Genomic DNA, 24,088 nt, shown 5'->3' on the forward strand with positions numbered 1-24,088 from the left:
GTTGCCTTTTGGGAAAAGCACCTTTGTGGACCACTGTGAACTGGATGACTGAGAATCTCCATAAATATTTCACAAACTGCATTTCTGCCCTGGACTCAGATTGCATTTATCTATGTTGCCCTCAGTGGCACTTGTTCCTCAAGATTTTTATTGCCTTTTCATTCAACCGATTACGCTATACTCTTGTGTGTGTGTGTGTTATAGTGCATGTATCCTGTATCCAGTGCTGTGCGGATCCTTTAAGGCAGTGGCTCCCAACTTTTCTATACCTCGCACCCCTAGAACGCTTCTGATATATTCTTGCGCCCCTCGCAAAACTTTGAAATAACGGCAACGAATTATGCATACACACTATAATTTTGAAAACCCAAGTTTTTGCACCCCCTGGAATATCGTCACGCAGCCCCGGGGGTGGTGGGTGAGCACCCCTGGTTGGGAACCCCTGCTTTAAGTTATATGGACAACTAGTTAGCGTAAAGTAGGGGTCTTCAAACTTGGCCCTTTGATGACTTGTGGACTTCAATTCTCAGAATTCCTCAGCCAGGCACGTGTGCCTGGCTGAGGAATTCTGGGAGGTGAAGTCCACAAGTCATCAAAGGGCCATGTTTGAAAACCCCTGGCTTAAAGCTAATGCATGGGCTGTAGCCAGTGCTTTTTTTGTAAAAGAAAAAGCTACCGGAACTCACACATCAAGATTCCATCCAAAAAAGGTGCCAGAACTCCGTTCTGATCGTTCTATGACAAAAGAGGCCCTGGCTGTAGCCATCTAAAAGGGCAAAGGTCAAATGTTGATAGAGGGTTTGACCCTTGTAGAGTCACAACCTGGCCACTTGCATCTGCAAAGTCCCAGTAAGGAGGAAACTGGTCACTCTTGTCCTTGGGTGGTCCATGCATGGGTAATTCTTGATTTATGATCGCACCCGAGATCAGAATTTCTGTTACTAAGCAAGGCACTTAAGGAAATCGCTACCAATTTTATGGTCTTTTTTTTTTGTCCTGGTTGCTAAGCAAGTTGCTGAGGTTGTTCAGTTGAATCATGAGGTTGTTAAGCCTAATCCGGCTTCTTTTCATTGGATTTACTTTTTTGGGAAGGTCTGATATGGCAATCATATGAGCCTGGGATGGTGCAACGGCTGTAAATACATGCCTGTTGCTAAACTCTCCAAGTTTTGATCACATGGCCATGGATGCTGCAATCGTCACAAGGACCAGTCGTCCCGTTTCAGTAACTTTGAGCAATCACTGAATGATTGTTGAGGACTATGGCTAGTTCAGCCTGTAACAATTACTGGGCTGGACACCCTGTCTCAACAGCCTTACTGTCCTCTCTCGGTGGCTTTTCATGCACCCAGCTGAGATAATAATAATAAAGCTGGAAGGGACCTTGAAGGTTATCTAGCCCAACCGCCTGCTCAGGCAGGAAACCCTATGCCATTTCGGACAAATGGTTGTACAGTCTTTTCTTAAAAGACTTCCAGTGTTGGAGCATTCACAGCTTCTGGAGGCAGGTTGTTCCACTGGTTAATTGTTCTGTCAGGATGTTTCTCCTTAGTTCTAGGTTGCTTCTCTCCTTGATTAGTTTCCATCCGTTGCTTCTTGTTCTGCCTTCAGGCTCTTTGGAGAATAGCTTCTTCTGCCCTCTTCTTTGTGGCAGCTCCTGAGATATTGGAACACTGCTATCATGTCACCCCTCACCCTTCTCTTCATTAAACTAGACACACCCAATCCCAGCAACTGTTCTTCATATGTTTTAGCCTCCAGTCCCCTAATCGTCTTTGTTGCTCTTCTCTGTACTCTTTCTAGAGTCTCAACATCTTTTCACATCATGGTGACAGAGATGGTTCTCCTAGTCCAGGGGTCAGCAACCTGAAACAGTGAGCCACTCGGAACCAGTTCCCTCACAAAAGGAAAAACTGGGAGCCGCAAAAAATGTGTGCGCATGCGCGTAGATGCGTGCATGTGCAGAACAGGGTTTGACTGAAGAGTGGAGGCAAGGCGAGATATGCACCTACCCTGCATATTTGAATTGATTGGTTGAACTTTTTAGTCCCACTTTTTTTTTGGACTGCACATGGCAGAGGACTGGGAGTCGCAGGAGATGGCTGAAAGAGCCGCATGCGGCTCCAGAGCCGCGGGTTGCTAACCTGTGTCCTAGTCAGAAGCTGCTGGTTTACCAGACTGGGCAGCTGTTCTGGGGTTTGCTGGTTAAGCTAAGCCCGGAAAGCTGCTAGATGACTGCTGGGAATGGCTTTTTTTTTTGTCTCAAGATTTGCCACATCTCCAAATGCAGCATTTGCACAGATGTTAAAAGTACATCTGCAGCCAGGCGAAGGAATAAAACCTTTCCCGTGTGGGCAATGTAATAATTGAACATTGAGCTGCGTTGCTACCTACTGCAAAGCCAGAGATTCAGAAACACAAGGATCCTTGTTTTTAGAAGGATTTATTAGAAATATGCTTTTGGTTTGCCTTGTCCAAAACTTGCCAATACGGATTCATAACAAAGTGCCTGCACTGTCACCCATTATGCTAACCTCCCCAACTCCAAATACGTTAATAGCCCTCTTTGTGGGGTACCAGGGAGAGGTGGTGGTGGAGAGGAACCCAGCTGAAGATTAAAAGAGGGGTGAAAAATGTTAAATGCCACCACCAAATGCTCTCACTCCTAAGAAGGAAGCCTCAAAACAGCAGCCCAGGATTTGGGGTCCAAAACTCATTTCCTCAAATAGAGAAACAAAACAAAAAAAAAACTCCAGTTGGCTTGAGAAGGCGATGCTTGCCTTCAGATTGCCGAGAGTGACTCTCGCTCAAACAGACGTTTTAACTTCTTCACCTTTTCTTCCCTTCATGTCTGACTGGCGCTTTCCTAAAATCTAGTACTGCAGTCCTCTGGTTGGAAAGTTGACACAAACAATATTCTTAAAGCCAGAAACTGTCCCAGAAGCTTTTTTCAAGCCTAGGAGGATTTGAACCAGCTCCGTTCTTTATTTGACTTTATTACTCTCTACTCCGTGGGGGTTCTCCCGCAGAGGCCTGCTCTTATTTTAAATTGGATTGAGGTTTCATTACTTGTGTGTCAGGAAGTTTACGGATTATTAAAAGAATCTAAAATGAGGAGACCACTAGGAAGAAGCAGACAATGAATTTGCCTCTCCAGATTTAGTCATTTTCACTCTCAGGGTAAGGAAAAAGTAAAATTGATCCCAACAAACCACTCACTTCTTTAAAGGCACAGGAAAGTTTCTCCCAGGTCACCTTTAACGAGTTTTAACTCTTGTTTCGAGGTTCTTTAGATCCTCCTCAAGTTGGAGTTTGGAAGACCCTTTTCTACATCTCTCAGGTGTTGGAGTTTTTATGTCCCCCACCCCCTGGAAAGCAGCTTTGTTTTCACTAGAGCAGGGGTCGGCAACCTCGGCTCTTTTATGACTCGTGGACTTCAACTCCCAGAATTCCTGAGCCAGCTATGCTGGCTCAGGAATTCTGGGAGTTGAAGTCCACGAGTCATAAAAGAGCCGAGGTTGCCGACCCCTGCACTAGAGGCTCCAGGTCTATTTCACAGGAAAGAAGTTTTTAGCATGGATCCCCCGCTTAGTTTACCCGAGAAGGGAGTGAGGTCCGAAGGAAAGTGTTAGTTGGATGGCTCGATTTTCTAATATCACGCAGGGAAGACGTGTGTCATCATGACTACAAAATTGGGTTTTGGATTAACGGAGCTAGGAAAAAGGTTTGGAAGAGCCCTAACCCTACCCCCTCCAGCCTTCTTCGAGGAAGATTATAAAAAAGAGACTCCAATTAGTGCATTTTCCTCTTTTTGGGCCCAAGGCGTCGCTGCCGCTGCTTGTACATATGACGGAAAAGGATAAACGGTGCTGAAAGGAAAAAAAATGGGAGGAAGGGTAAGTTTTCCTTCTCAAGGTCAGAAAAGCAAGCAAGAAAGAAACCGTGGAAGGTTTTCTCAACCTTAAGAACGTTTAAGATGGGTGGACTTCAGCTCCCAGAATTCCCCAGCCAGCATGATGAACCATCCCGGCAAGGTTTCTCAAACTTGAGAACTTTAAGATGGGTGGGCTTCTGGGTAATTCTGGGAACTGGAAGTCCACCCATCTTAAAAGTTCTCCAGGTTGAGAAAGGCTGGCCAATGAGTTCAACACCCTTTCCCAAAGCTGCTACAGGAGAGAGACTCATCTTGTTCACATCCTTAACAACTAGTGGAACAAGCCAGTCTCCTTTCATGCTGCATCACGGCCTGTGAAGTGACTCTCGTGCGTGGCTGGTGGTTGCTCAGCCCTCTTGAGTGTCTTCTGGACCAACAGAGGTCAGGAAAAGGAGTGTGGGAATTGTGTAGATCTCACCAGCAAAAGAAAACAAAAGTTGAAGAAGGAAATCTGATAGGTGAGCCCTGACCAGCATGGCTTCTGCTCCAGCACATGAGAGAAGCAACAGTGGCCAGAACATCTGCCCAAGGGCTCACCTCGTGTGAACCCACCAGATTTCAGTTAAGCCCGCAGCAATATGGTACAGCCCAAGCTTTGCATCCAAAGACTTCATGATGGAGATGATCCTTATCGGAGATCTTGAGATCTCTGTTGATCAGACTCCACCCATGATAGCATTGAGAAGACTTGTTCTAATGGAAGTCGTCTACGCTTCCCGGTGCCAAAAACACCCTGCAATCTTGAAGAAGCCCACTCTTCTATGGAAGGAAGTTGTGGCTGGGTTTGTTTTAATTCCTACTGACAAGAGATTGGCGGATGGGAGTTAAGAGGCTCAAAAACTGAAGATGGTGTCTGACGGCACATTCGGAAGTCAACCCTTTCTCTCTGTGCTGCATGGAGTCCTCGACTTACGACCACGACTGAGGCCAAAGTTTCTGTTGCTAAGCGAGACACTTATGCAGTGAATTTTGCCCAGTTTTATGACCTTTCTTGCCACAGCAGTTAAGCGAATCACTGCAATTGTTAAGTGAGTAACACGGTCATTAAGTGAATCTGTCGTGTTCTCAAAAGCCACACTGCAACTGTTGTAAATGCATGCCAGTTTCCAAGGATCTGAATTTTGATCGTGTGACCGACCAAGGGTCAGAAGTAGGGAAAACGCTTAGGAGTCCCTTTTTCAATGCCGTTGTAACTTCAAACGGTCACTAAACGAACTGTGGTAAGTGGAGGACTGCTGATGTGTCTTAGGCGTGTGGTGCGAAAGCTTCCTATGAGGGGTACACGCGACGCCCCAACCAACTGAAAACTCACCTAGAAATAAGAAGATGAGCTGGAGCTGCAGAAAAACCGAAAACGGGACGGTGATGCTTAGGGGATAATTGAGGGTAAAGCTGAATTTCCCACTGCTGTTGAAGACAGGGATGGCCTGGATCACAGCTACAGCTAAAAGCAGAAAGGAATGGTTAACAGGCCTTTGGGGGGAAGAACAAAGAACAAGGGTAGAAACTGAACGACAGACAGTCCTTAACTTACGACCGCAATTATTGTAATGATTGCTTTAAGGTAACTATCTTCTGCATTTGGGCAAAATTAGGGTTTAATTTGTTTTCAATATCTGTATTTGTGCATTCTGTTATTTATGTCACTGTTCACCGCCCTGAGTCCTTAGGGAGAAGGGTGGTATACAAATCAAATAAATAAATAAATAAATTGGGACAAGACTTTCCACGGCTAAGCAAGGTGGCTGTTGAGTGAATGAGTCGTGCCTGATTTCATGACCTTTTTGGTCAGGTGAAGTGGATCGCCACAGTTATTCAGCGAATCCCAATTTCCCCATTTGACTCGGCTTGTGGGAAGCCAGCTGGGAAGGTCGCAAACAGTGATCAGATAATCCTGGGACGCTTGCAACCGTCATAAATGCAGACTAGATGCCAAATGCCAGCATTCTGATCCTTGGGGATGCTGCAACAGTCGTAAGTGCGAGGACCAACTGTAAGTCCCTTTTTTTCAGTGCCGTTATAACTGAACGGTCGCTTAATGAGTGGTTGTAAGTCAAGGATAACTGTATTTGCATTTCAAGAGAGAGAGGAAGAGTATAACTTGCCCCAGCCTACATCAAACCCAGTCAACAGGCAAGAAGACCGCAGAAGCAAGAACCCCCCCGCTCCCCCTGAATTCAATAAAATTCTTCTTAATGTTAGTCTGAGATGAATGCATAAACTCTGGTACGGTTATAAGGTCACCTTCCTAATATTTCTCTGTTAGACTAGGGGTAGGCAACCTTGGCTCTTTTATGACTCGTGGACTTCAACTCCCAGAATTCCTGAGCCAGCTATGCTGAGGGGAAAGGGAGAGGTTTCCAAGCTGAGCCATGTTGGCTCAGGAATTCTGGGAGTTGAAGTCCACGAGTCATGAAGGGGCCATAGTTCCCCCATGCTGGCTCAGGAATTCTGGGAGTTGAAGTCCATCAGTCATGAAGGGGCCATAGTTCCCCCATGCTGGCTCAGGAATTCTGGGAGTTGAAGTCCACCAGTCATAAAAGAGCCAAGGTTGCCTACCCCTGGGCTAGACACACCCCACTCCCTCAATCAATCCTCATACAATTTAGCTTCCATCCCCCTAATCATCTTTGTTGCTCTTCTCTGCACTCTTTCTAAGCTCTCAGCCTCTTTTTTGTATTGTGGTGACCAAAACTGGACGCAGGAATACAGGAAGTCCTCGACTTATAACCACAACCGAGCCCCAAATTTCTGTTAAGTGAAACACTTGTTAAGTGAGTTTTGCCCCATTTTACAACCTTTCTTGCCACGGTTGCTGAATGAATCACTGCAGATATTACGTTAGTAACACTCAAGTGAATCTGGCTTCCCCGTTGACTTTGCTTGTCAGAAGGTCGCAAAAGGGGATCGCGTGTCCCCGGCAACCATCGTAAATATGAATCCGTTGCCAAGCGCCCAAATTTTGATTGCGTGACCATGGGGTTGCTGCAATGATTGTGTGTGTGAAAAGCGGTCGTAAGTCCGTTTTGTCAGTGCTGTTGTAACTTTAAATGGTCATTAAATGAACTGTTGTAAGTTGAAGACTGCCTGTATTCCAAGTGGGGTCCCACCAGTGCAGTATGTTCACCCACATTTTTCCCACGTACCTTCTGCCAACATTCCCAATGGATAGAGAGGCATCCATATGCTGTATCGAAGCCAAGTAAGAATTTTCCATTCTATATCGATGCTGGAAAGCAAATAGTATGGATACCTACAAGAAAAGCCACAAACATCGGTCATCTCTTACCGCTTACCTGGTGCAAGGCTGCAAAAGAAGGAAATGTCAGTGGATTAGCAACAATCACAATCCTACATCTCGTTGCCCAGCACACCGAAAGCGCAGATGTTCCTTACTCAACTTCATGTCTATTTTACACAGGCCTTAAAAATCAAGATTAAAAAGTTCACCTGACCTAATCCAGATAAGACTAGCCAAAGATGGCTAAATGGACTGCCTTGACTAAAGAAAAAAAATGCTTTTGTTTTTACTTGGAAACCGCTTCTGGACTTTGTGCTTGAGGTGGAAAAAAAAAAGATTTTGGGTTTGTTGTTATAGATGTGGCTACTCTGTTACGCGGCACTCGGGATTCGACCCGCCAAACTGCCGACCTTCTGAGCTTGTCGATCAGAAGGTCGGCAGTTTGGCGGGTCGAATCCCGACTGCCGCGTAACAGAGTGAGCGCCTGTTACTCGTCCCAGCTTCTGCCAACCTAGCAGTTCGAAAGCACGTAAAAATGCAAGTAGAAAAATAGGGACCGCTACGGTGGGAAGGTAACAGCGTTCCGTGCGTCTTTGGCGTCTAGTCATGCTGGCCACATGACCACGGAGACGTCCTCGGACAAGCGCTGGCTCTTCGGCTTTGAAACGGAGATGAGCACCGGCCCCTAGAGTTGGAAACGACTAGCACGCATGTGCGGGGGAACCTTTACCTTTTTACTATTATGTAAAACTAAAAATTTGTGGTTTGATGTTATTATCTTATTTTACTCCATCAAAGGGAGCTGGACATCAACTCTTTTTCCCCCCCTTTCTCTAAACTTTTCCCTTCCCCTATTTTCCAATTATTTTCTCTAGCATTTTTGTATTTTATGGTCTAGACCAGGGGAAGGCAACCTCGGCTCTTTTATGACTCGTGGACTTCAACTCCCAGAATTCCTGAGCCAGCCACGCTGAGGGGAAAGGGAGAGGTTTTCAAGCTGAGCCATGCTGGCTCAGGAATTCTGGGAGTTGAAGTCCACGAGTCATAAAAGAGCCAAGGTTGCCTAGCCCTGGTATAGACTAATAAAAAAAGAAAAAAAGATGACACTAGCTGAGAAGTAGAAGCAATGCTGCCTGTTCAATAGAAAGAAAATGGGCAATGTTCTAAAAGCATAATAAGAGTTTTATTGTGCTGATCTCAAGAGGTTTAAAAGCAGGTTTTCTTAAGAGATGTTGGGGACCAAATGAGTTGGGGACCTCTAGAAGGGAGTATTTGTAGCTCAGGGTTGGGGGAACCTTGCTGCTTTCTGAGCTTGTTTTCTTGAAGACTTTTAATTACCCAACTAGCTAGTAAATGCCACTCCCTTCTAGCACTGATGTTACCTAATTTCTTAATGAAATGTCTGCAAGAAAACAACCAAGCTCAGAGAGCACCAAGGACCCCACAGTCGTCCTCCTCCTCCTCCTCCCTCCTTCCCAGCACTGATGATGTTACCTAGTTTGATAATTAAATGTCTGCAAAGAAACAACCAAGCTCAGAGAGCACCACGGATCCCAGTCCCTCGCCTCCTCCTCTTCTTGCTCCCTCCCTCCCTAGTACTGATGATGATCTGACCTAGTTAGGTGATAAAACGTCTGCAAGAAAACAGCCAAGCTCGGAGAGCACCAAGAAAGCCACGCTACCCACCTCCGTTTGTAACCAAGAGCTGAAGCAGTTGCAAATGATAGGTACAAATGAAAATATTACAGTTAAGTTAAAAAGCTGCACAGAAAAGTTGGGCCGGGGGGGGATGTTGGGTGGACCCCCAAGATGATAATGTAGAGGCAAGAATTCAATTCAATGACAACAGGCAAGAATTCTGCAACTGCCTTTGCACCCCAAATACCTGATGATCTCAACCATGCTCCAGAAGTAGAAGACGAAGAAGACCACTGCTTTGTTTTGCATTTCTTCCGTACTTCCAAGAACGACGAACAACACGAAGCTCCTCCCAAAGATCTAGAAAGGGGCCCAAAAGAGAGTTGCAGAGAGGTCAGTAATGGGGGAAAGATTTATCTCTTCCAAGTTCAGACACTCAAACAATGAACAAACCTCGGGAGGATTCAGCCACGTTTTTCTCAAGCTGGGGTCCTCAGAAGTTGGAATTCCAATGTCTAAGAATTCCCACCTACTGTAGGGATTGGGGAAGCAGGTATATTGCTTTTCCCACCATGCAGAAGAGGAGCTGTTGTGGGAATAGTCGGGGAGAAGACCCGCATTGCTAAGACATTCAGTCTCGGCCCAGAAAACTAGACAGTGTAGGATATAAATGTAGACAAAACTAGCAGGATGGCAAATGTGGCTTCAGGAACAGAGTGGGAATGGACCTTAGAGATCTTCTAGTCCAACCCCGCTGCTCAAGCAGGAGACCCTATAGTCCCATTCTAGACAAACGGCTGTCCAATCTTTTCTTAAAAGCCTCCGGTGATGGAGCACCCACAACGTTTTGAAGTCAAGCAGTTCCCCCTGCTTAATTGCTCTCACTGTTAGGACGTTTCTCCTTGGTTATAGACTAGATTCCTCTTCAATGAGCTTCCATCTGCGTCTTCTAAGACTGTTGCTAAAATATTTGGGCAAACTATATCCAAGTAAATTATCTGCCTTAGGCAACCTTGGCTCTTTTATGACTCGTGGGACTTCAACTCCCAGAATTCCTGAGCCAGCACGCCTGGCTCAGGGATTCTGGGAGTTGAAATCCACGAGTCATAAAAGAGCCAAGACTGCCTACCTAGGAGAGGGGAGGAAATTCTCTAGAAAAAACAAGCACAATTAAGAATTTGGTGGACAATAGAACAAGGGAAACGCCTTCAGAGGTCAATCCACCTGGAGGCACCAAGCTGAAAAAGGCTCCTCCACACCAGTTGTTTCTCAATGTTGGCAACTTTGAGATATGTGGGCTTCAACTCCAGAATTCCTCAGCTAGCATGTGCGAACTAACTGGGTAAATCTGGGAGCTGAACTCCATACGAATGCTGCTCTAGAATTCTCCATCTCCTGGTGATTGGCCCAACTGGCTTTCCTGCCTAAGTTGGGCCAACACTCACTCTCTCCTGGTGACTGGCCCAAAGTTCCCCAACTGGCTTTCCTGCTTAAGGTAGGACTAGAACTCAGTCTCCTAGCAATTGGTCCAAAGACACCCAGCTGGTTTTCATGCCTAAGGCAGAACTAAAACTCACAGCTCCCAGTATCTACTCTGATACTTTAAACCAGGGGTCTTCAAACTTGGCCCTTCCTTTTATGACTTGTGGACTTCAACTCCCAGAATTCCTCAGCCAGCGTGCCCCTGCTTTAAACCATTACACCAAATTTCCTCTAATGAAGCATCAACGGCAGGAAACTTTGGGAGAACTCTCGGATTATAACAAAAATTTCCATATCATTAGATGCCCAAGACTCTCTCAAGAGAATTACTAGCAAGCAGACTGATGTGGTACATAATCATTTGCCATTTTTACTCCAAGACAGAAAGTATTAAACAGCTCTCGGTCAATATCTCGCATTGACAAAGTAAAACTTTCGCCAGCCCCATAAAAATGAGTTTTTACACTTTCCAAAGTGGCTTGGAAATGTATTACCTGGAGACAAACAGGAGCTAAGGGAGTTTTGATGAGGCCTATTAAGGCATTGACAATCTCCATCAAGGCAAACATCTGGCAGAAGTACATCACGTCCCCACTCATGTGGAAAGTATCGGAGAAAGAGTCTGCAAGAACATGAGATGACTACCTGTAACTGCAGTGTGAAGGAAGGAAGACCTACTAAAGACAGAGGGAACCAGAAATTTATTTATTTATTATTTATTTATTTATTATTGGGACTTATATGCCGCCCTATCTCCCAAAGGACTCAGGGCGGCTAACAACAGTAACATATAATAAATACAGAAGATAAAAATTAAAATTAAAGGCCTCTGTACAATAAATTAAAATTAATTAATAGATAGATTTTAGAGCAATTTTAGGGGTCTTGCAAAAGATAAAGCTGCTGCAACTATTTCCACGGGTTGTGAAGCACCCGTTTCAAATGTTTTGCACAGCCCTACACAGGCCTACATTATACACAACATAGAATCATACAGCAGGAAGAGACCTTGAAGGTCTTCCTAGTCCAACCGGCTACTCAAGGCACGAGACTTACCCCATCCTAGTCAAAAATAGACTGGTTGTCCAGTCTATTTTTGAAAATTTCCAGCGATGAAGCAACCACAAGCGTAGGAGGCAAGCTGTTCCACTGATGGTTTGCACTGTTAGAAAATGTCTCTTTAGTTCTAGGCTGAATCTCTCTTTAATGTTCTTCCGCCCATCATTTCTTGTCCTGCCCTCAGGCGCTTTGGAGAATAAGTCGATCCCTTCTTCTCTGTGACAGCCCCTCAGGTATTGGAAGGAGGTTATCGTGACCCCTCTAATCCTTCTCTTTGACAGGCTAACCCAGGGGTCTTCAAACCTGGCCCTTTTATGACTTGTGGACTTCAACTCCCAGAATTCCTCAGCCAAGCACGTGTGCCTGGCTGAGGAATTCTGGGAGTTGAAGTCCACAAGTCATAAAAGGGCCAGGTTTGAAGACCCCTGGGCTAGACATACCTCACTCCCTCAGCTCTTCATCCTATGCTTTAGCCTTCAGACCCCGAATGATCTTTGTTGCTGTTCTCCGCACTCTTTCCAGGATCTCAGGATCTCTTTCTATCATCATGACCAGAACTGAATGGAGTATTCCAAGTGAGGCCTCACTAATGCAGCGTAAAGCGGTCCAATCATTTCTCGTCATCTTGCATGGACCTTTTGGTAGCTGCAGCGCACACTGCTGGCTCAAACTTATGTAGTGGTCTACTAGGACAGTGGCCCCCAACCTTTTGGCCACCAGGCATTGGTTCGGTGGAGAAAGGTTTTTCCACGGATCAGAGGGGGCGCGGTTTGGGGTGCTGCCTGTATCCTGCGGATGGGGCTTCGCTTGTTTGCACAGTGCAGCTTCGGGCATGCCGCAGCACAGTGCCCATCCACAGACCGGGGGGTTGGGGACCCCTGTATTAAGACATCTAGATCCCTCTCCCAGATCTTTTTAATCCCATTTATACCCCGCCCTTCTCTGAAGACTCAGGGCAGCTTACAATCTAAGAAGCACAAATCAATGTGCTTAGCAATAGCCTTCATTCTATGTATATGCCTGCTTATTAGGGCTTTCGCCCCCCCCCAAGTGGCATTATTACAAAGTCAGCTTAATTGCCCCCAACAATCTGGGTCCTCATTTTACCTACCTCGGAAGGACGGAAGGCTGAGTCAACCTTGAGCCTGGTGGGACTCGAACCTGCACTAATTGCAGGCAGCTGGTGTTACTTAAGGAGGCATTAGTATACTGCTCCACCAAGGCTCTTCTCTCAGACCCGCCACCCAAGGTATTATGAATAAGGGGAACTGCTACGAATTAGTTCTTAGCTCTTCCACCGAGTTACGGCTTTCCCAGAGGGACCAACTACGGAGGCCTGGGGCTGATCAAACCACAGGCCTTGCAAGGCGCCTCTCCCTTAAACCCACTCCAGCTTCTTGGGCAAGTCGACAAGAGGAACCCAAAATGTGCCCACTTGCCTTTCCCCAGCACGAACAGCCGGACGGTCATGTTCACGAAGATCCACGAAAAGCCCAGGAACTGTACAAGATTGTACATGAACAAATAGCCTCTCTTCAAGTGTCGGAAAGCTGCAAAGATTTACAGAACCAAGTTAGAGGAAGGTACAAAGGGCAGGAGGCTTTGGATGGCCCACTTGCAAAAAGCAGAGCCACTTACGATCTTTGGGCATTCTGTTCTTCACCGTGGTTTTGTTTATCCGTTCTTCTTCCTAGAAGTTAGAAAGAGAAAGGCAGCATGGAAGCTGGTCCGTCTCCCATCCAGAAGGGATCTGGTCCTGCGGTTGATAACGTTATTTGCAAATAAGTAGCTGCTCTTTGCGTGCCAAACGGATGAGGCCACACAACTCAGAAAGCCTACAGCCGGAGAAATGCACGATGACGGCTGATTTAATCTGCCTGCCTTACCAAATCCAGCAGAGGGCATGTGTCATCCTCTAGGTTGGTGGCCCGACAGTGGCCCTACGTTGGGCTTTTTCTGCTCTGGAGATTTCTCCTCCCTTTTCCCTCATCCCTGTTGAGCTTCCTGAAGACCTGGTGATGCCAACAGGACCCCAGGAAACGAGTGACCTAGCAAGGTAGCTTCGCTATTTTTAATACTAAGACCATTGCTAAGATGGTTTAAGGCCGGGGTCCCCAACCCCTGGGCCGCAGTCCACTAAGGGCCACGGCCTGTTCAGAACCGGGCCATGGAAGCAATGGATGAGTGCGCACACGCGCGCAGCTCCATTTGTGTGAGCGGAGGGTGCGTATGCCTGCCGCTGACAAAAGGAGCTGTGCACGCACGCACGCACGCTCCTAGCACGTAACCATCCTCTCTCCCCGCCGATCCAGAAAAGGTGTAAAAGGTTGGAGACCGCTGATTTAAGCACATGAAAGGATCCTCCTTGAAGATGTGCAGGTAGTCCTCAACTTACAATCTTTGTTTAGTGACCATTCAAGGTTACAACAGCGTTAAAAAGGTAACTTATGATCGTTTTCAAACTTACAGCCGTTGCAGCATCTCCATGGTCACGTAATTAGAATTCAGGTACCTATTTATGACAGTGACAAGCATCCCGGGGTCACGTGATCACCTTTTGTGACCTTCCGACAAGTCAGTGGGGAAGCCAGATTCACTTAACAACTGTGTCGCTAATTTAACAACAGCAGTGATTGACTTAACAACTGTGACAAGGAAGGTCGTAAAATGAGGCAAAACTCACTGAACAGACTTCTCACTTAGTAGCAGAAATTTTGGGCTTAATTGCGGTTGTAAGTCAAGGAGGACTACCTGTATTTTTGCACCTCTGCGAGAGAAAAAAAATCACTTTTGCTGAGTTTAAACTGCAAGCCGGCATCTGCTTTTGGGCTTCCGAGAGGCCCATGTTCAGAGGCCCGCCTCTTCTCCAAATGCCCAGGATTGAAGTACAAAGTGAGAACAAGAGTTGGCAATTTTTTTCAAGCCCCAAGCTCTCCTGGATGTTGGCCAAAAAAAAACACCTAATAAAAAATAAATAAAAGCAGGCACGATGTTGCAAGACTTTGGTGACCTGGCATGATCTCAGCTGAGCACTAACCTGTCAGGAGATTTCAGAATTATGAAATTCTACCAGAGCTCATGTAAGAACACTGATATTGCGCAAGACAGGTTAATTTCGAAAGAGTTGAGGTTTCTTTTTTCCCATTCTGCTTTTTAATTGAACGCTGGGGTTCTGCAGATGCCAACTAGAGTTACCTGGGGACAAATTCACAATATTCTATGACAGTTACACCTGTTTTCCATTGCAAGACTTAAGAGGCATAGTCCAAAGAGTTTTATACCAAGGTAGATACCACACTTTAGGATGGGGTTTCCCAACCCGGGCAACTTTAAGACCCGTGGACGTCAGCTCCCAGAACTCCCCTTTCGTTAGCATCATGACGTACGACGGTAATGAACAGGCTCCATTAAGGTCGTAAGTCGAGGACTACCTGCAGAATGCTGATTACAGCACGTGGGCAGCCTCTTGATGGGAAGAGCCTGGGCAGGTCCGACAGGTGGGTGACTCTGCTTGCTGCCCTCCGGAGAAGTCCTCTCTTCCCAAGGTCAGCCACCCGCCCTCACCTTGGCCTTCAGTTCCAACTCGGCATCCGATTCGTCCAGCCATCGGTCAAAATCCGGAGTGAGAAACAGCGGCCGCTTCTCCTGCTTGGTCAGTCGCTCCCACCAGTGGCTCTCCTTCTTTTTCACCGTGATGCTCAGCTGCCTCTGGGTCACTCTGCACACCGGCTGAAAGAGCGGCAGCCCCAGGCAAGGCGAGAAAGCAGACGCTCGTTTAAAGGAAAAGGGGCTTCTATACTAAATGTAGATAAGTGTCTTTTTTCTAATAAGAAAAAAATCAATTTACTCATTGCAGCAAAATCTGGCAACTTCACCTTACGTAAGGGGTGGCGTCAAATCTTTCCACCTCTGCACAGAGTCACCTGTCCTGTACAGCCCTTATTGCTGACCGCACAGCCTTGCCTGGAGCGGGCAGGGCCTGAGATTTACACAGCGGGAGAACTTCGTAAGGCTGGAACGACCAGAATTTCTAGTCTGGGTGCAGATATGATTGCGCAATGCAGGGGAGCCAATGCAATTCGGGTGGTTAGCTGTCCGCCAGGCTTGAACCCAAAGAACCAAAGCTTCTGAAATAAAACCTAGATCCAGTTCTGCAGGCACAGGATCCTTGGAAAAAAAACTGCTGGGCTTGGCAGATGTTTGATAAGGAACTCTTGCTGCAACCTGCTATTACACAGGACTTTCCAACTTTGGCAACTTTAAGATGTGTGGACTTCAACTCCCAGAATTTCCCAGCTAACCATGCAGGGTGAGGAATTCTGGGAGTTGAAGTCCAGAAGTCTGAAAGTTGCCCAGGTTGGAGACCCCTGCTATTTTCAGAAGACACAGGGTTTTTTCCCTGGGACCTCCAAATATGCAGAAATACGTTTTTTCAGATACAAAAGGCAGATACAAAATGTTACCCTCCTACCAGCCCATCAGGAACAGTGCTATGAATTATTGTATTTAGTTGATGCTACTCTTTAAAACGATTTGCTTGTATTAAATAACTTAGCTCAGTGTTTCTTAACCTCAGCAACTCCCAGAATGCATGCTGGCTAAGGAATTCTGGGAGTTGAAGTCCACCCATCTTAACATTGCCGAGGTTGAGAAACATTGAGCTGATATCTTGCATGCTGTATCAGATAAAGTAGGTCAAAATTCATTCTGGGTTCACCCTGTGCTAATATGTTGTCCTGCTAATGCTTAACTTGCTAGTTAAAAAACAACTGACTTCATTCACTCAAGAGGCAAAGCCTGCTTAGGATTAACACAAGGTGTATTTGTGTAGGTCAGGGGGGGAAAGGCTAGGTTAGCATTTTGAATAGACTAGAACTGGAAGGGACCTTGAAGGTCTTCTAGTCCAGCTCCCATTCAAGCAGGAGGACCTATACCATCTCAAGACAAGTGACTGTCTAGTCCAGGGGTAGGCAACCTCGGCTCTTTTATGACTCATGGACTTCAACTCCCAGAATTCCTGAGCCAGCAGGAATTCTGGGAGTTGAAGTCCATGAGTCATAAAAGAGCCAAGGTTGCCTACCCCTGGTCTAGCCTCTTCTTAAAAATCTCCAGTGATGGAGCACCCACAATTTCTGGAGGCAACTTCTCTTCCACTGATTGACTTTCCTCATTGTCAGGAAGTTTCTCCTTAATTCCAGGTTGCTTCTCTCTTTCTTCAATTTCCAATCATTGTTTCTTGTCCTGCCTTCTGGAGCTTTAGTGAATGGTGGCAGCCCCTCAGATACTGGAATACTGCTATCATGTCAACTCTCTTTCTTCTTTTCTTTAGACTAGCTAAACCCAAGTCCCATAGCTGTTCTTCGTATGTTTTAGTCTCCAGGCCTTGGATCATCTTAGGTGCTCTTCTCTCGTTTGTTTTTCCAGACACTCAACATCTTTTTTGTGATATGGTGACCAAAAATGGCTGCAGTATTCCAGGTGTGGTCTCACTAGGGCTTTGTAAAGCAGTACAAATACTTCACGTGATCTTGATTCTGTGCCTGTTTATATAACCCAGGATTGTATTAGCTTTTTTGGCTGCTGCTACACACGGCTGGCTCATAGTCAAGTGATCGTCCACTAGGACTCCAAGGCCCCTCTCACAGTTACTGTTTTTAAGACAGGTCTTGCCCAATCTGTACTTGTACCTTTGATTTTTCCTACCTAAACATAAAACTTTGCTTTTCTCCACAATGAAACTCATTTTGCTGGACAGGGCCCATTGTTCAAGTTTGTCAAGATCTTTTTGGATCCTGAGTTTCTCTTCTGAGATGTTGGCTACTCCTGCCAGTTTGGTGTCATCTGCAAATTTGATGAGTTCCCCTTCAATTCCCTCATCTAAGTCATTTATGAAGTTATGGAAGAGTACTGGGCCTAAGACGGAGCCCTAACCCTAGCCCTAGCCCTAACCCACTGCTTACCTCTCTCCATGTGGATGTAGTACCATTCAGGACTACTCCTTGAGTACAGTTTGCCAGCCAGCTACAGATCCGATGGTGATGTTGTCTATTCCACCTTTTTCTAGCTTACTAAGGAGTAGGTTGTGGTCTACTTTATCAAATGCTTTACTGAAGTCTACTACTTTCACAGCATTTCGCTGGTCTATTAGTTTAGTCACTTTATCGAAGAATGAAATAAGATTGGTTTGGCATGATTTGTTTTTAACAAACCCGTGCTGGCTACTAGTTATAATTTTGTTTGCTTCCAGTTGTTCGCAGATCTGTTTTTTGATTATCTTTTCCAGGATCTTCTCAGTTATTGATGTTAGACTGATTGGTCTGTAGTTTCCTGGGTCTGGTTTTTTTCTCTTTCTTGAAGATGGGAACCACATCAGCCCTTTTCCAATCTTCAGGTACTTCCCCGGTGCTCCAGGATTTTTGAAAGATGTTGTGCAATGGTTCTGAGATAACATCTGCCAGCTCTTTCAGAACTCTGGGATGTAATCTGTCGAGTCCTGGTGATTTATACTCGTCAAGGTCAGATAGGTGTTCTCTTACCATTTTCCTGCTTATTTTAATTTTTGTTTCTAGTTTGTCTTTCGCAGTGGGTTTTTTGGTATGTTGGGCTGTAGTTTCTTTTTGTGTGAAGAGTGATGCAAAGAATGAGTTAATCAGCTCTGCTTTCTCCCTGTTGCCTGTTACTTCCTTGCCATCTTTTCTCTTTAGTGGACCTAGAGTTACCTTGACTTTTTTCTTGTTGTTAATATAGTGGAAGAAACTTTTATTATTATCCTTGATTTCTGTTGCAAGTCTTTGTTCGTTCTGAGCCTTTGCTTTCCTGACTTCATCTCTGCATGTTCTGGCTGTCTGCTGGCCTTAAGTTATGTGCCCCTCTTCCCATTTTTTGTATTTTTCCTTTTTGTCTTTCAGTTTGTCAGAGAGATCTTTGTGCAGCCATGCTGGTTTTTTTCTTGAATTTCTTGTTTTTCTTTTTCATTGGTATTGTGCTGATCTGGGCTTTTATGATCGCATTTTTCAGAGTTTCCCACGCTTCTTGGGTTGTTTTTCCCTTTAGGATTTTCATCCATGGGATCCATGGGATTTTCTGCAAAGCCAGTCCGTTTCTGCTTTGATGCTTTTGGTGATCACCAAGAAACTACCCTTAATGTGTGAAATTGGCCTTGTGAGTTGACCTGGAGAAACGCATTTATAGGGCCATAAAAAATGCGTGGTATAAATGTAATCCTCAACTTACAACAGTTCATTTGAAGTTACAACAGCACAGAAAAAAGACTGTCGCAGCATCCTTGTGGTCATATGATCAAAAGTCAGAAGCATGGCTAATGACTCATATTTATGACAGTTGTAGCATCCCGGGGTCATGTGATCCATTTTTGCCACCTTTTGACGAGCAAAGTAAATGGGGAAGCCAGATCCACTTAACAATCATGTGACTAACATAACAAGAGCAGTGATTCACTTACCGACTGTGGCAAGGAAGGTTGTAAAATGGGGCAAAATTCACTTAACAAACGTCTCACATAGCAACAGAAATTTTGGGTTCAATTGTGTACCTGTACCATTGAAAAGTGATTGCATTTATTTAACTGTGCTCTAACAGTCCCAAAATATAAACCTGGGTAAAGACATTATTTGTTCATTAGACAGCAAGAAAACAACCTTACCTGAGGGTTTACTGCTTCCAAGAACTCAATCTGGAATGTGTAAATATTATCCCCCTTGGCCCCGTGGCCATGAGCTGGAAAACCAAAAAAAAATGCATCCTATTTTAAAAATTCTGGAAAAGCAAGCTGATAGGGGCGGGATTTCCAAATTAAATATAAAAATGTCACATTTCTTTTGAAAACGGGGTGGAAGAGCAGCACCCAGAAAAGGAGAAACTCGGAGAAACATGCATTATCTTGAGATTGTTTAGAGAATTAATCACTAATCATTCAGGCTTGACCCCTTTCACGAAATATAGACATGAGAGACAGACAGAGAGAGACAGAGACAGAGACAGAAGTCAAATTGTTCATTTTTCCCCCAATACTTCAAAAGGCCTGATCCGACATCATGACAGGCTGTTGGGGGGCAGGCTTTGCAGAAGAGTTCAAAGGCACTCTTCCACAGCAAATAAACATTTACATAACAGTCAAAATGAATGTGAGCTCCTGTTCTAAAAGCCAACGGCAAAGAGGGTTACAGATATCTTAACACTGGACAAAACAAGCCAGGTATGAAAATTTTGCAATCTTATTTAAATGAGGTGATAAGACAGCATCTGTTTGAAAGACACCGCAACGAGGGCCCTGGGAATAGATTGTTTGCTCTATTATTCCAATCACAGGTATTCCTCGACTTACAGCCATTCATTTAGTGACCGGCCGAAGTTACAACACCAGCGAAAAAAGTGGAACCGATTTCCACATTTACAATTGTTGCAGCAACCCCAGGGTCCCGTGATTAAAATTCAGGCAACTGGTATGTATTTATGACAGTTGCAGCATCCCGGGGTCATCTGATCAGCTTCTGTGACCTTCCCAGCAGGCTTCTGACAAGCGAAGTCAATGGGGGAAGCCAGATTCGCTTAATGACTGAATGTTTCACTTAACAATTGTAGCGATTCACTTAATAAGCATGGCAAACTCATTTAACGACTGCCTCCCTTACCAATGGACGTTTGGGGTTTAATTGTGGTCGTAAGTCAAGGACTACCTGAGTTGGTTTATTAAGAGTGACTGGCACATTAAAAAAACACACCAAAAAACGACTTTTGCTGTCTTCATTTTCCAGTCCCAAACAAGAAAAGGCTAACTGTTATGATTATAACACACCTTTAGTCCTTTGTCATTTTAAAATATTCAGATGGCATAAAGGGTTTTGCAGTGTTTACGTTATATGTAAAGCGCCAAATAGAAAATCCAATTTAGAAGCGGTCAGTGTGTTTAGTTTCACAGTTTAACTATGATAACCATATGTCTCTTATTATAGAGAGCAATATTTTATTTCAGAAAGTTGCCCTTTAGATTTATTTATTTTTCAAAAGCAAAACAACTTTTGTTTCGATTTTGGTCATTTAAATTTTACCTATAAATGGCACCCTTAATGCAGAGTCATTCACATTCACGCAAAAAACATGGAAACCAAATTGTCTTTTAAAAATAAATTTGCATATGCTGCTTTAGATACCACAAAAGCTTTTTATAAAATATTTCTTGGTTTTGCTCTAGAATTTTCTTTTGTACAGCAAAATTATCATAAGTATTTAAAACAGTTTCATCCTTACAAACCTTCTTTTTAGATTTGTCCCATTTTCAACCTTGTTCTTTTTTTTTTAATGTGGTCGCCCTACTGCACCATTTGCAGAGAGTACCACTCTCCAGAACAGTAATAACTGAACAAGACTTTCTACTGCATGATGCTTCTTCAAACATTTGCAAATTGCAATCCAGTAATTGAGTCTCTTTCCATCTTCACTTCCCAGGCTAAATATATTTGATTTTTTTTTTACTATTCCTTGTAGTATTCCATTTCCATTTGACAGATTCCACTTAGTGAACTGATCAATACTATGCCAGGTTATTTTAGAAACACACGCATATCTTTTATAAATTACTATACATGCAGCAGGGGATACGTTTTATGCATCAGGATTCAGTGGGATAGCACAACGAAGAACAAGATAATCTTTGGGTAAAGTGCAAGAGTTAAACCAGAGGTCAATAAAGGTACTCCCTCACTAAAAATGCAAACTTGAAATTCCAGAAAAATGAAACCTTGATTCTGGAGATATTTATTTTATTTGGAATGGATCTGGCTAGTAGGTGAAAAACTCCTTGGAAATTCTTACTCCCAATTGTTCAGAATAACCTTTATAGACTGAAATGCCTTTTTTTCCCTGAAATATACTTTCCATGCTGAAAATAGTGGAAACTGGTTTACCTTTAAAATGGAGCACATTGTCTGTAATGGTAATATCAGGGTCCTGGGGGAAAAAAAGAAAGATGGTTAATTGCATTTCAATTACAAGTAGTCCTCAGCTTATGTGCAAATTTATGGCAGACCCCCTCCCCCGTGGGTGACCCGCTTTATGATGGTCACCATGTCCAAATGTGATGGGCAGGGTCCATTACCGTCGTAAGTTGAGGACTACCTCTTTTCATTTTTTCAGTCAATACAGTAGAGATCTATGCATACTGCACCTGTACAGTTCTGCGTGGAACACAGGTAGTCCTCGACTTACGACCACAATTGAGTCAAAACGTCTGTTGCTAAGCGAAACATTTAAGTGAATTTTGCCCCATTTTACGCCCTTTCTGGTCACCGTTGTTAAGCAAATCACTGCAGTTGTTAAGTTAGCAATCCAGTTGTTGAGTGAATCTGGCTTTCAAATTTTGATCACATGACTGCGGGGATGCCGCAAAGGCCGTGCGAAAAATGGTCATTTTGGATAGTCATTAAATGAACCACTGCAAGTTGAGGACTGCCTGTAGTGACAAAGGTAAAAGGGAAGAGGCTTCCCAGGTAGGCCTGCAGAAGGTCAGAAAAGACCAAAATGGCAGCCGCGACCGCTTGACCCAAGTCCCGCTCCTTTTTAACCAGGGTCATACGGGGGGAAAAAAGAAAAGCAGGATTCGGCGGCATGGCTGTGCCAGCCATCTTAACTTTTTCGACTCGCTTCTTGCAGATGCCTCGGTTGCTCTCTCTCCTCTTTGAAAACCGAGCCATTGTTATTTATTTATTTTATTTTTGCCCAGGCGCTTGCAAAAGGCAGAAATATGCCAAGGGCGCCACTCTGCAGAACACTAATTTATAGTGTGATAGTAATTTATATAAATAACGGCACATTTTATTCTTCCCGGCTTGGCGTTTTCCTTTGCAACCTCTTTGAAGCTGTTTAGAACAAGAAAACAACAAATCCATTCATAGCTTACAAGGCCAGATCTTACAGGAAAACCTTGGGCAATTTTCCAAGCCTTTCAGATTCCAACATATTGCGTGTGTGTGTGTGTGTGTGTGTGTGTGTGTGTGTGTGTGTGTGTGTGTGAGAGAGAGAGAGAGAGAGAAGTGTGTGTGTGTGTGTGTGTGTGTGTGTGAGAGAGAGAGAGAGAGAGAGAGAGAGAGAGAGGAGAGAGAGAGAGAGAGAGAGAGAAAGAAGTTGCAAAGAATGCTTTTTAGCTGGCTGGCCTTGCTGCTTCCCTCTGGGGCTCATCTGCAGAACCGTGTGAACGGGCTGGCTGCTTTAAACCAAGATTAGGGGTAGAGCCGAGCCCTCCCCATCCTCTTGCCAGCAGCTTTGCAAGGCTCGTGTGAATGCAGGTGACCCAAGGAGGAGGAGGGGGGGGGCCCTCTCACTTACCTGCATGCACGTGCTTTCCCCTCCCCCTTTTTGGCATTTCTCTTTCCTCCTCCCCTCCCCCTTCCGTAGCCAATCCCTAGCCCAGGGGGTCTTCCAACCTCGGCCCTTTTACGACTCCTGGACTTCAACTCCCAGAATTCCTCAGCCAGCTTGGCTGGCTGAGGAATTCTGGGAGTTGAAGTCCAGGAACCCCTGCGGCCTAGCCAAACCCACCGCAGCAGGAGCCTTCCTGCCAACCCCCCCTCGAAGCAAGACCCCCGAAGCCCAGCCGCCTTCCCCCCCCACCCCTTCTCTCTCTATCCTCCCCCCCCCCTCCAAGGAAGCCTGGCCTCGCCCAGCCCCGCGCCCACCCGCTCGGCGGGCATGGCCTGCAGGCCAAGCCCCCTCCCAGCCCCCCTTGGGGTGGGGGGGCTGCCGCAGGCAGGAGACCCGACGCGGCTGCCTCCCCCCCCCCTGCTTGGATCGCAGGCGCTTCCCTTCCCCGCCAGCCCCCTCCCCAGGCGCGCTTGCTTCCCACGCAGGAGGCCAGGCGTGTGTGTGTGGAGGGGGCTGCCGCCCGCCCCCGGGAGGGAGATTGGGGAGGGGGGGTGGGCTTGGCTCTGAGCCGCCCTGCAGAGAGAAGGGGTGGGGGGTGGGAAGGCGGCTGGGCTTCGGGGTCTTGCTTCGGGGGGTTGGCAGGAAGGCTCCTGCTGCGGTGGGTTTGGCTAGGCCGCAGGGGTCTTCAACCTCGGCTCTTTTACGACTCCTGGACTTTAACTCCCAGAATTCCTCAGCCAGCCAAGCTGGCTGAGGAATTCTGGGAGTTGAAGTCCAGGAGTCGTAAAAGGGCCGAGGTTGGAAGACCCCCTGGGCTAGGGATTGGCTACGGAAGGGGGAGGGGAGGAGGAAAGAGAAATGCCAAAAAGGGGGAGGGGGAAACCACGTGCATGCAGGTAAGTGAGGGCCCCCTCCTCCTCCTCCTTGGGTCACCTGCATTCACACCAGCCTTGCAAAGCTGCTGGCAAGAGGATGGGGAGGGCTCGGCTCTACCCCTAATCTTGGTTTAAAGCAGCCAGCCCGTTCACACGTTTCTGCAGATGAGCCCCAGAGGGAAGCAGCAAGGCCGGCCAGCTAAAAAGCATTCTTTGCACACACCCCCTCCCCAATCTCCCTCCCGGGGGCGGGCGGCAGCCCCCCCCCCACCGCCCCCTCCGCTTACCTGCACGTCGCTGAGTTCCACGCGCAGGTAGAGCTCGGGATGGCGCTGCGCCCAGCGCACCTGCGGGGTCAGGCTGGCCATCGCGCCGCTCCCAGCAGCGCCGGCCGGCCAGGAGGAGGAGGAGGAGGAGGAAGCGGCCGGGGAGGAGGCGCCAGAGGCGGGCAGACGGCGCTGCTGCGCGCCGGAGGAGGAGGAG

At 46.0% G+C, this 24,088-nt stretch overlaps 1 protein-coding gene across 1 annotated transcript; it reads right to left on the reverse strand.

Moving 5' to 3' along the window:
- Window positions 1–3,636: 3,636 nt before the first annotated feature.
- Window positions 3,637–24,011, reverse strand: HACD3 (3-hydroxyacyl-CoA dehydratase 3). Its single transcript, XM_083371378.1, has 11 exons — window positions 23,893–24,011; window positions 21,278–21,320; window positions 19,018–19,091; window positions 14,919–15,083; window positions 12,993–13,044; window positions 12,794–12,904; window positions 10,790–10,917; window positions 9,061–9,173; window positions 7,081–7,187; window positions 5,247–5,378; window positions 3,637–3,869 (listed from the first exon to the last, which is right to left on the reverse strand). Exons 1-11 carry the CDS (start codon window positions 23,971–23,973, stop codon window positions 3,793–3,795), a joined length of 1,083 nt encoding a protein of 360 aa, XP_083227504.1. The 5' UTR covers window positions 23,974–24,011; the 3' UTR covers window positions 3,637–3,792.
- Window positions 24,012–24,088: the final 77 nt, after the last annotated feature.

Source organism: Vipera ursinii, assembly GCF_947247035.1.
Source record: "Vipera ursinii genome assembly, chromosome: 11".
Taxonomy (NCBI): Eukaryota; Metazoa; Chordata; class Lepidosauria; order Squamata; family Viperidae; genus Vipera; species Vipera ursinii.